The 11,280-nt window shown below is 44.1% G+C and overlaps 1 protein-coding gene across 5 annotated transcripts in view; it reads right to left on the bottom strand.

Moving 5' to 3' along the window:
• Positions 1–2,442: 2,442 nt before the first annotated feature.
• Positions 2,443–11,280, bottom strand: part of LOC125431001 (cytochrome P450 3A29-like) — a 38,690-nt gene continuing 29,852 nt past the window's right edge. The window contains exons 8-14 of one of the 5 annotated variants that reach the window (XM_048493470.1): positions 10,184–10,332; positions 8,794–8,921; positions 8,508–8,586; positions 6,709–6,869; positions 5,570–5,796; positions 3,754–3,916; positions 2,445–2,737 (exon numbers count right to left, since the gene is read on the bottom strand). In XM_048493470.1, the coding sequence (XP_048349427.1) occupies positions 2,642–2,737; positions 3,754–3,916; positions 5,570–5,796; positions 6,709–6,869; positions 8,508–8,586; positions 8,794–8,921; positions 10,184–10,332 (1,003 nt within the window). In that variant the 3' untranslated portion in view covers positions 2,445–2,641. Of the gene's footprint in view, positions 2,738–3,753; positions 3,917–5,569; positions 5,797–6,708; positions 6,870–8,507; positions 8,587–8,793; positions 8,922–10,183; positions 10,333–11,280 lie in introns of all 5 variants that reach the window. The other 4 variants (XM_048493469.1, XM_048493467.1, XM_048493471.1 and 1 more) reach the window with 4 other exon arrangements.

The raw sequence follows: 11,280 nt of genomic DNA, 5'->3' as shown, positions 1-11,280 counted from the left end.
TTGCTTATTAAAGCATTATATCCTACCTTTCCTTGAGGTTGAAGGTGGCTTCCTATGTCCCTGCATAAACCCAGTTTGTTGAACGGAGACTTGTACAGTAGAATAAGTGGCCAGATTTCAGTTCTTCGCCCCAACGGTTCCTTTCCCAAGGGCTTTTTTTCAGACTCTAACCCAGCAAGGGCTGTTTTCTGACTAAAAACCTTGACCTTTACATTTAGCTCCTTACGTGCATCTTTATTCTTCCGCTGCGGATTCTTATGTCTCGGCGCTGGTTGCCCTGCGGCTTCCTTTTTAATACTGCCCATAAAACCAGGTCGTTATGACAAGCAGCAAAGAGCCAGCTTACGGGTCACTTTCTTCAATACAGTTAATTAAATTCCATGCACAGTTTATGGATGCATACCATAAAAAAGGCTCTGCGTGGCATTGTCGTCAATATGGCAAACAACCCTAAATTGTATTAGAGCCAGTGTGGTGAAGCAGTTAAGAGCGGCGGACTCTAACCTGGAGAACTGAGTTTGATTCCCTGCTACTCCACATGACTCTAATCTGGTGAACGGTGGTGTCCACAAAGAACGGGGTCTTCTCCAGGGAAGCCCCTCATCTGTGAAACTTCTTCCCAACCACTATATATCTCCTTTAACAGGTTTCACGTGCCAGTTAAAAATAACTGCAGTCCAAAGCTGCCATGCTGAGAAAATATGCCGAGCAAACATGCCAAGCAAACATGCCGAGAAAATAAAGCGAAGGGGAGGGGGAAAGGGAAATGTTTGCAAAACAGAAGAAAATAATTGAATCTTCATTGCTAAAGAGACAACAGAAACTTTGCACAATGGCCACCGCGTTGTTTACACTCAAAAAGAAAAGCTATTGACACTGGAAAACAAAAAGGAGGACATCCGAGGTGCGCCTCCGTCGACAGAACAAAACACGAGAGGAACCCGATAAGATTTATTATGGAAAAGAGAATAACGGGAAACGCAAACAGCACTTCGTTCAGCAATTAGAAACAAAGGTCTAGAAACTAGGAATATGATAGAGTTTGTGTTTCTACAGCACAAAAGGCCTCTTCAGATGCCAAAAATACCCTGCAGCTTTCCAAGTGCCAAAAGTGATCTTTTTGATATATGCAATTTGATACGTTTGTCAATATTGTTGAGTCAGACGCTTCAAGCGAAATAAAAGAGATGATCAGTACACTGAATCCTGTCACAACAGAGAACTACAGTATTTTAGAAGAGCAGTTGACAAAATCTCTTAAGCAGGAAGCATTCTTTTCAATATCGGTAGCGTAATGGAAGACACTATTTTATATTGATGTGGGAAACCATTTAAAAATCCAGTATAACCATATAAAGTATTGGCTTTGAGACAGGGAAGATCATATTGAACAGAAGCAAACTCCTTTCCTGAAGATGCAGTCTCACAATTCTACCTCCTACGCAACATTTGGTGTGCTCATTAATCAAGAATTATTCGCCGCCAGATCTATTCCATATTTTCCCCAAAGCTCCACCCATTTCTATAGGGTACCCTTTCAAATAATTAGAAAACTGGGACCACACACTTGCAGGGTAGCATCCGTGTATTCAAACAACCGAACAGTCACAAAATGTTGAATATATATATATATGTTGGTAATATCCTGCCTTTTAATGGTTAAGATCGCCAGGGCATCTCACATGAGCAAAACAACAGAACAATAACAAAGAAATCCACAGGAGCATAAAATGGACACACAAAGAATGAACACAGGCCTAGCAAAATGAATTGGGTGTTTTTAAATGCTCGGGAGAAAAGCCTGGTATATAAACACTGATCATGTGGACAGGAAGTTGCCAGGAGTGAAGCTTCTCTGTGAGCTTTTAGGATTTTGGAATTCTATGAGACTTGATGCAAATATTCTTGGTTTCCACAGTCACCTGTCCAAAAGGTATGTTCCGAGTGGCCCCAGTTAAATTTCTATCAAAACGCCAAAAACTTCATCTCAGTGCTCAGGAGAAAACATGGTCTCTCTGCCCAAAAGGATAACTTCCAATAAAAAGAGGCACCTGTAAAACTTAGCTGGTCTCAAGACAATCAAGTGGATGGAAATTAAGAACTTCTGTCATATCAGAAAAGCTTCTGATCGGAGGCTGAAAGAGACCACCCTGGCAAAAACGAAGTTTTACAATGTATTGTTGAAGGCTTTCACGGCTGGATTCAACTGGTTGAAGTGGCTTTTCTGGGCTGTGTGGCCAGAGTCTGGTAGATCTTGTTCCTAACGTTTTGCCTGCATCTGTGGCTTGTTCCTAATGTTTCGCCTGCATCTGTGGCTGGCATCTTCAGAGGTGTATCACAGAGGGAAGTCACAGTGTGAGGACACAGTGCATAACAGACTTCTATCTGTGATACCTCTCTGAAGATGCCAGCCACAGATGCAGGCAAAATGTTAGGAACAAGATCTACCAGACCACACAGCCCTGAAAACCCACCATGAAAAGTTTTCCAAGTCTGTCACAGGAAGCAGAATGGGATTGTGAGGCAAAAGCTGCCGTTTTCTCCCTTTCAGCTCCGGTAAGTTACTAGTCCCGTGTGAGGGGAAGGCAGTGAGGTGTGGAACAGGAGGGTGGCGACAGCATCTAAGGTGCTTCTAATCCCTTTATTTCTCAGGTTCAGCGGGGGCTCTGGGGACCATCTTCAGCATGATGGGCTTTGTGGGTTGCATGATGGCTTTGGTGTCCAGTTCCAGGGGGATCTTTGACATTCAACAGGGGAAAAATCCAGAAAAGCCAGTTAGTGATATCACATGGGAACAACTGGAATGCACCTGCATCAGATTGGTCAGTAACTCTTTTCACACCTATGCAAATGATCCAGAGTACCAAAATGGGTAAACACCCAGGGTAGAGAAAAATCCATTAAAAAAAAATCACCAAAAGAATTAAATCGATTTTTTAAAAATTTAAATCAAATTGTTATAAGGAACAAACATGGGAATCAAATGCTGTCAAAATGTGAGGGGCTATTGGATGATTTAAAAAATCTATTTTCTTTTAAACAATGTCAATGAAATTTTCTGTGAATTGGTAGCCAAATTCCTTTTAGATGTAATTAATTCTTTGATAGGAACCACAGGTATGTAACCATTGAGTGTTGGGTGAGTTTGGTTGTTTTTATACAAATGTTATGTAATTATATAAGTTTTAATTATAATTTTATATGCCAATAAAGGCTTGCATTGCAAGACCTTTTAAGGGGAAAAAATCTATCTAAAGATAGATTAAATAGTTTTCTACTTAAGATACATTATATCCCAAACGTTATTTATTCATCATGAAGTAAGGATCATGTAGCAAAAAACTGTACATTCATGCCACATTTAATTTTTTTGGGGGGGGGGGGGGAGATTAATTTCCATTAGTCCTTTCACACTGTCACGCTCTTCCAGAGATTTCTGTGGGATTATTTTGGGCAGTTTTCCCATCTAGAAGATATCATCACGCATATGGTTTTGCAGTTCTCAAAACTGTGAATTTGTGTCCTATCTGACAAAAGGAACTTTGACTCTCAAAAGCTCACTGCTCGAAAACCTTGTTAGTCTCTAAAGTATCACCAGACTCGAATTTAGCCATTGAAACGACAGTATCTCAGATGCTTTCTAAGAAAATGGGACAGAGCTGTAAGAATAGGATTGGCCACCTGCTTCTAGAGAACCAACCTCTGCTAGTGAGGCAGATCTAGTACCCTGAATTTAAAAGTCCTGTTGCTCACCTGAGTCTCTTTGCAGGGACGGAAAGAATATCTTTGCAGAAGGACAATCAAGGCCACTTTCAAGGACAGGAGAGCAAAGCGCATCCCAATGCAGTTTCTTGGTCCAGCTCCAAAGGGCAGGAAGACATAGGGGTCCATGGATTCCTTGTTCTCTTTAGTGAACCTGTTACCAAATCCACAGGAGAAAAAACATCCAGTGAATCTGTCCCATGACCTACCCTATACATAAGGGACAAAACCCACCTTCATTCGTTCAGTGTGGAAAGGTGAGGGATGGAAGCTGATCCTTTTGAGTTGGAAGAGAGCGCGAGGGTCATTAAGTCCAACCCTCTGCCATGCAGGAAGACATAAGCAAAGCATTCCAGACAGATGGCCATGCAGCCTCTGTTTAAAAACCTCCAAAGAAGGAGACTCCACTACACTCCAAGGTGGTGTATTCCACTGTCGAATAGCCCTTGCTATCAGGAAGTTCTTCCTAATGTTCAGGTGGAATCTCTTTTCCTATATTTTGAACCTATTACTCCTGGTCCTAGTCTCTGGAGCCACAGAAAGCAAGCTTGCTCCATCTTCAACATGACATCTTTTCCAATATTTCAACATGCTTATCATGTCACCGCTTAATCTTTTCTCCAGACTAAACATCCCCAGCTTCGTATGCCACTCTCTGTAGGTCACAGAATCCAGACCTTTTACCATTTGGGAAAAGGTAAAACAGGGAAAAGATAAAACATGCAAACCGTTAATGTAACTTCAAGAGGCACTTCTGATCCACGCACTCATTGAACCGAACGGCTGAACAGGGTGGAGAGATAAGAATAGAACGGGCTCTCTGGATCTGATCAAAGGCTCATCAGCTGTATGATTCTCTGTCTCTGAGAGAGGTCAATTAGATGCTTCTTTGCAGGCTTACAAGAGGAATGGAACGGCACCGTCCATTTCCTATTGGTCCCTCAGGCGATGGGGAATGGTATAGTACAGCCTGATCTTATTGGATCAGGGAAACTAAGAAGAGGAGACCAACAGGGTCTCCCTGCAAAGGAAGTCAACAGTGAACTCTCTCTGCTTTTCACTTGCCTTGACAGCCTCTTGCTGGGGTCACTTGAAAGAGCTTACATATGCATTTGTCCCTTATAATCCCCCAGAGATATCCCATTTCTGAACTAAGAAGTCAAATGAAGCTCATGCGTCCAATAGTCGTTGCTCATGCTATCTAAAGATGAAAACAGGCTTCCATTTCCTTCAGTGACATCTATCAGAAATGAACTTCCAATGGCAGGGACCATCGTCGTTCAACGGTTCCATTCAGTTAGATTGGGTGGTGCAGTCAAATCTCCCACCAGATCACAACAAACTGAGTCCGGACATTTCTGTGACACCCCCCCAGAGTGAGTCTCCATCTATTCTGCCCTGTTTTTATTTGGGCTTTAGCAAATTTGGAACAGGGGCTCTTTTCTAAATGAGAAAACAACTGGAACTGGAATTCTAAATGAGAAAACAACTGAATTTCTGCTCACATCTGCACCCCTCCTGTTCTGGATTTGCAGATCTTGGGGCAGCTGCCCTGTGGCTTTTCTTTTAAAGCCAGGCCAGTGTGAACAGCCGCAAAAGCCAGCTGAGTCGCCGTGTCCGTCGTCTGACCTAATTAAATTCCATGCACGGTTTATGGACGTGTGTCTCAGAAAGGTCCTGGGTGGCATTAGAGATGTCAAGCCATGATAAATGCATTATTTAGGTACCACCACAATCACACTAGCTGGTTCCATTCCTGCCGCTGCTATTTTTTATGAACTGGTTTCAGATTCCCTTGGCTACACACCTCTCCGGCCGAAATTCTTCTGGTTCTGGCCAATATTCTGGGTCTCGGTGCAAGACATACGCTGGGATCAAGGTCACAGTTCCCTCTGGGATTGTCACTCCGTTAATTTCTACTGTGCTTTTGCAAATCCTTTCAATCCGTCCTGCTGGGGGGTACAGCCTGAGAGTTTCATTCACCACCATGTCAAGATATCCCATCTGAAGGACAGCATTGTAGGTGGGTGTGGCCTGCAAAGTGGAAGAAGAGTTTGGATTTATATTCCCCCTTTCTCTCCTGTAAGGACACTCAAAGGGGCTTACAATCTCCTTTCCCTCTCCCCCCCCACAACATACATCCTGTGAAATAGGTGAGGTTGAGAGAGCTCCGAGGAACAGTGACTTGCCCAAGGTCACCCAGCTGGCATGTGTTGGAGTGCACAGGCTAATCTAGTTCACCAGATAAGCCTCCACAGCTCAAGTGGCACAGTGGGAAATCAAACCTGGTTCCCCACATTAGAGTGCACCTGCTCCCTAACCACTATGCCACGCTGGCTCTCAAAATATTTCCAAATATGGGTGAGAAGTTCACAAGTGTGCTATGAACAACAGAATACTGTTCTCGTTCATGGGAGCCAACATGGTGTAGTGGTTAAGAGCAACAGACTTTAACCTAGAAAACCGGGTTTGATTCTCCTCCACATGAAGCCTGCTGGGTGACCTGGGGCCAGTCACAGTTCTCTCTGAACAAGCTCAGGCCACATGGAGGCAGGCAATGGAAATCCACCATTGTCCCTTGCTTGGAAAACTTTATGGGGTTGACATAAGTTAGCTGCGACTTGATGGTGCACGCACGCACGCACGCACGCACGCACGCACGCACGCACGCACGCACGCACGCACGCACGCACACTAATAGATCACAGCTTTTGAAATATGGCCAACCAATAATAACACACTTCAAGAGTTTGATGAGACACATTTCGTACTTATTTTAGAATCTTTGTACTGCCCCAAACCCACAGCTCACGACTACGTGCCCTGTTGGCATTCAGCTGTTTCCTGCCACTCAAAATAAAGCCGACCCGTCCAATATGTGATTCCCTCTTTCAGGACATTTCCATCCCAGCAGAGCGAACCGTTTGGGCCAGTGGGAACTTTTACCTGGTTGGGGAGAGCTTCATCTATTTCCTCTTGCAGCTTCTGCTGAACATCTGGGTGAGTTGCCAGGGAGTAGGACAGAAAGCTGAGGGTGGAACTGGTGGGCTCGTAGCCGGCAAAAATAAACATCATAGCTTGTGCAACAATCTCCTTGTCAGTTAGAGCTAGGAAAGAACAGGGAAAAGCAAGTAAGGAAAATGTCTCTGTAAAACTGCCCCTGCAGGTACTTTAGAAAAGCATCGAACAAGGGGTCAAGGCTGGGGCACCAAGGAACGGGGTTTCTTCACCTCCTGTGATGTTTCCGAAATATAAATCCTCTACAAAGGTCCTGTTAGCAGCAACGGGGAAACAACCTTAGGAACTGCTGAGTAAAATTTTGCTTTTGTACATGATTACGGCAGACAGACTACTGATTGCGAAGAACTGGAAAAAGACGAGCCCCGTTGCTTGCAGACTGGATATTACTGCTCATTGACTTTGCTTCGCGTGATAAATTATTGAATATCTTTAAAAAAAAAGAATGTGGAAACCACCAAAAACCACCATTTAATGTATACCTTTAAACTAATACAGAATATAAAAATATATTAACCTAACTTCAATGTTAGTACTTCTCTAAACAATTTATAGAAGAAGAAGAAGAAGAAGAAGAAAAGAAGAAGAAGAAGAAGAAGAAGAAGAAGAAGAAGAAGAAGAAGAAGAAGAAGAAGAAGAAGAAGAGTTGGATTTACATCCCCCCTTTCTCTCCTGCAAGGAGACTCAAAGGGGCATACAAACTCCTTTCCCTTCCCCCACACAGCAAACACCCTGTGAGGTGGGTGGGGCTGAGAGAGCTCCGAAGAACTGTGACTAGCCCAGGGTCACCCAGCTGGCATGTACTGGAGTGCCCAGGCTAATCTGAATTCACCAGATAAACCTCAAGCTGTGAATCAGACCTGGTTCCTCCAGATTAGAATACACCTGCTCTTAGCCACTATGCCACTGGTGCTTAACCACTACGCAACTGTTTGGTTCTTAAGTAATAAAAAAAGATTCCTTTAACTGGAAATCATTTTTTAAAATTTTTTGGGGTTTTTGTGTGTGCGTGTTTGTTTATGGCTTATCTATAGATTCAACACAGATTAATAAGCTGTGAGCTCATATGAGGTTTGTATTTGTTAAATAACAACTGTATTGTTAACCTATATTGGATATGTACTATTTAAACTGAAATAAAACTCATTATATTAAAAAAAGATGATATTTCGGCGGTTACTATAAAATGGAAGCAGCAGCTACAAGAAATGCTTTCAAAACCCACCCACTGGGAAGGGTTGTGGCTCAGTGGAAGGGCCTTTGCTTTCAAGCAAACGGTCCCAGGTTCGATCCCTGGCATTTCCAGTTAAAAAGGGCCAGGCAGTAGATAATGGGCAAGACCCCTGTCCGAGACCCTGGAGGCAGCTGCCTGTCTGGACCAATATCTGTCCATGTGTGTGTGCTTTTTCTAGATCCAAGCAACACACTATACATACCCCATGCACATTCATGGTGTTTTGCTTACCGTATGAACACACCACATGTGTTCATAACGCTTTTGCTATATCCAAGGGTGCTACGCCCCTCCCCAAAATTCGAACTGGCATCCCCAGGTAACAGGGGCCCTGAGTCTAGTTGCTTTATCTCTCCACATTCACAGTAACCTTCAACTTGTTATTCTCTACATTTAAAAAGTCTGAAAGTGGCTTAAAATCGCTTTCCCTTCTTGCATACTGTAAACATCATGGGAGGGAGGAAGAAATCTGTATATATAGAGATATACGTACTTTTATACAACTGTGCTTCTTCAGAGTTCTCTCCTGAAACTTGGGAGTCCACCATGAGTTGCAGAAAGTCGACTCGGTTCTAGAAGAAAAACCAAGAAGCAAGAGTCAGGCCCAGGCCCTGTTGCCTTTGTTTTCAAATGCAGAATCCAGAAATCTTCTCTGCAAGATTTAGGGTGTGTTATCTTGGTGGAGACCGGTCCTTATTTTCTTTAAACCAAGCACACTCATCTTCACACACACACACACACACACACCCCACACACAGGTTCACATGAGCCACACTAACCGTGTGATCATTCTTCTGTCGGTCCCTCTTGATTTTCTGGATTGCGTTCCTGAAGAAGTTAAGGAAGGAGGCAGGTACCATGGTGACATTTAGCTTCTCCAGCACTATTGCGATGAATGGGAAGATGACTGCAGAGGAGAAAAGCCAGGTGGTCCCTCAGGAGGACGCAACAAGTCAGGAAGAAAGCCCACCCTCTTCGGAAGGGACAAGATCCTAGCACAGTGATTTTAGCAGAGCAAGATTTGAATCACTGAAGAGTGGCCTGTATGTATGCCAGCGGGCATAGTGGTTAACAGCAGGTGGACTCTAATCTGGGAAACTGGGTTCGACTCCCCACTCCTCCACATGAGTGGTGGAGACTTATCTGGTGAGTGGACTTGTTTCCCTGTTCCTACACGCCTTCTGGGTGACCCTGGGCTAGTCACAATTCTCTCCAAACTGTCTCAGCCCCACCTACTTCACAAGGTGTCTGTTGTGGGGAAAGGAAGGGAAAAGGAGCTTGCAAGCCACCCTGAGTCTCCTTCCAGGAGAGAAAGGTGGGATATAAATCCAAACTCCTCTTCTTCTTCTATCTCAGCAGACCATGCAGAAAAGTCTGAAGCCTTTTTCTAGCTTTAGGTAAAAATAAAAGCAAGCACTCAGACATTACTGACCCATGGGGTGACATCATATCATGACATTTCCTAGGCAGGCTTTGTCTACAAGGTGATTGGCTATTGCCTTCCCCAGTCATCTATAATGGACTCCTAGCAAGCTGAGTTCTCATTTTACCAACTTAGGAAGGACGGGAGGCTCTAAGCAGCTCTTAAATACTATGAATGAGACGATTTGACTCTGACCAGCATGGATAGCTAATGAAGGCATGGTTCATTCCTACAAATGTCAATGTGGTTGGCTACTTGGAATAAAGCCATATGACAGAAGAACATTCCTGCACCACAAAACTTGGATGATTCCGATCACATCGGCAATGTCCTCCATAGATTCAGGGGGAGTCCGCCTCTTCTTCTCCCTATCTTTTACGTTGGCCTTGCTCGAGATGAAAAAGAGCATTTCTATATAATCCTTAGAAGTGATTCATACGTGAAACCAGTGATGCACTTAACTGCTTCCTTGTTACGAACCCGTTCTAAGAATGATATAGGAATGTTCCTTCTCATCTTGGGCACAGAATGTAAAAAAAATGGTGGGGAGGGGGAATTCAGGGCTCTTGAGTCTGTAAAGGTTCAAAAGGTCATTGCCATGCAGGGAGAGATGTTCCATGACCGACGGTGTGCAATCATCAAAAGGAGGTGGAATCATGGAATGGTCCAGCTCCCCATATTTTTAAAAAACCAAAAGAGGGGGATATGGATCTTTCCAAATTCGATGGCATATAAAGGCTTCATACCGAGGAGGATCAACAGAGGACTAAAGAAGCTGAACTTGAGAAACTTTTTGATGTGCATGATGAAAGGGTCGTCCGGGTTGTTCATGGAATCAACGTCAATGCTGAAGGACGTGCTGGTTATGACGTCCATGCTGTAGGCCCCAAAGAAGCTGTGGAAGGAGGGGAGAAAGAGGACATGTAAACCTGATAGATCCCATGACGCAGGACGTTTGTTTCGGAGGAACTTGTTCAGCAAAAACAAGAACATTGAGATTCGCTTGGGTACATCGAACCGAGAGACACACTTTTCAGAATCAAGTAAGTGCCCTTTATAGACTGTGGGTGCCATAAAAACCACAGGACTCAGAAAAATGAATTATTATGGATGGAAAGGTATCTGGTGACCCAGATGTGTTTCTGCGCTCCTGCATTTCTGCTGGGTGACCTTGGGCCAGTCACAGTTCTCTCTGAACTCTCTCAGCCCCACCTACCTCCCAAGGTGTCTGTTGTAGGGAGATGAAGGGAAAGGAGTTTCTATATCTACTGTACCAGCAGGAACTTGTTCCTGTTGGCACCAAAGGACAGGATTCAGAATTATGAGTTAACATTACGGATGGAAAAGTACTGGCTGGATATTAGGAAAAAAAGTTGCAATAGAGTTGTTCAACAGTGGATTCAGCTTCCCAATGGCAGACTTCAAGCTGTGGTTGGATGAACACCAATCAGGGATCCTGCACTGAGCGGTGGGGCTGGCCAAGATGGCCTGCACCCCTTCCATTGGCAAGGTCATCCAAATAAACCCAAGCATGGGGTGTTGTGCGGTTTCCGGGCTATATAGCCATGTTCCAGTTGTGTTTTCTCCTGACGTTTCGCTTGCCTCTGTGGCTGGCATCTTCAGAGGATCTCTGAAGAGCCTCTGAAGATGCCAGCCACAAATGCAGCCAAAACATCAGGAGAAAATGCCACTAGAACACGGCCATACAGCCCGGAAACCACACAGCGTTCCAGTGATTCTGGCTGTGAAAGCCGTCTACAATACATTAAACCCAAGCATTTTTGGAGAATCTTTCTCCTCCTGTGAACTGGAATAACATGCCACACATCTGAGTGTTGCTACT

This window comes from Sphaerodactylus townsendi, linkage group LG04 (genome assembly GCF_021028975.2).
Source record: "Sphaerodactylus townsendi isolate TG3544 linkage group LG04, MPM_Stown_v2.3, whole genome shotgun sequence".
Taxonomy (NCBI): Eukaryota; Metazoa; Chordata; class Lepidosauria; order Squamata; family Sphaerodactylidae; genus Sphaerodactylus; species Sphaerodactylus townsendi.
The sequence above is the reverse complement of the archived record's forward strand: the minus strand, read 5'-3'. Positions and strand labels throughout refer to the sequence as shown.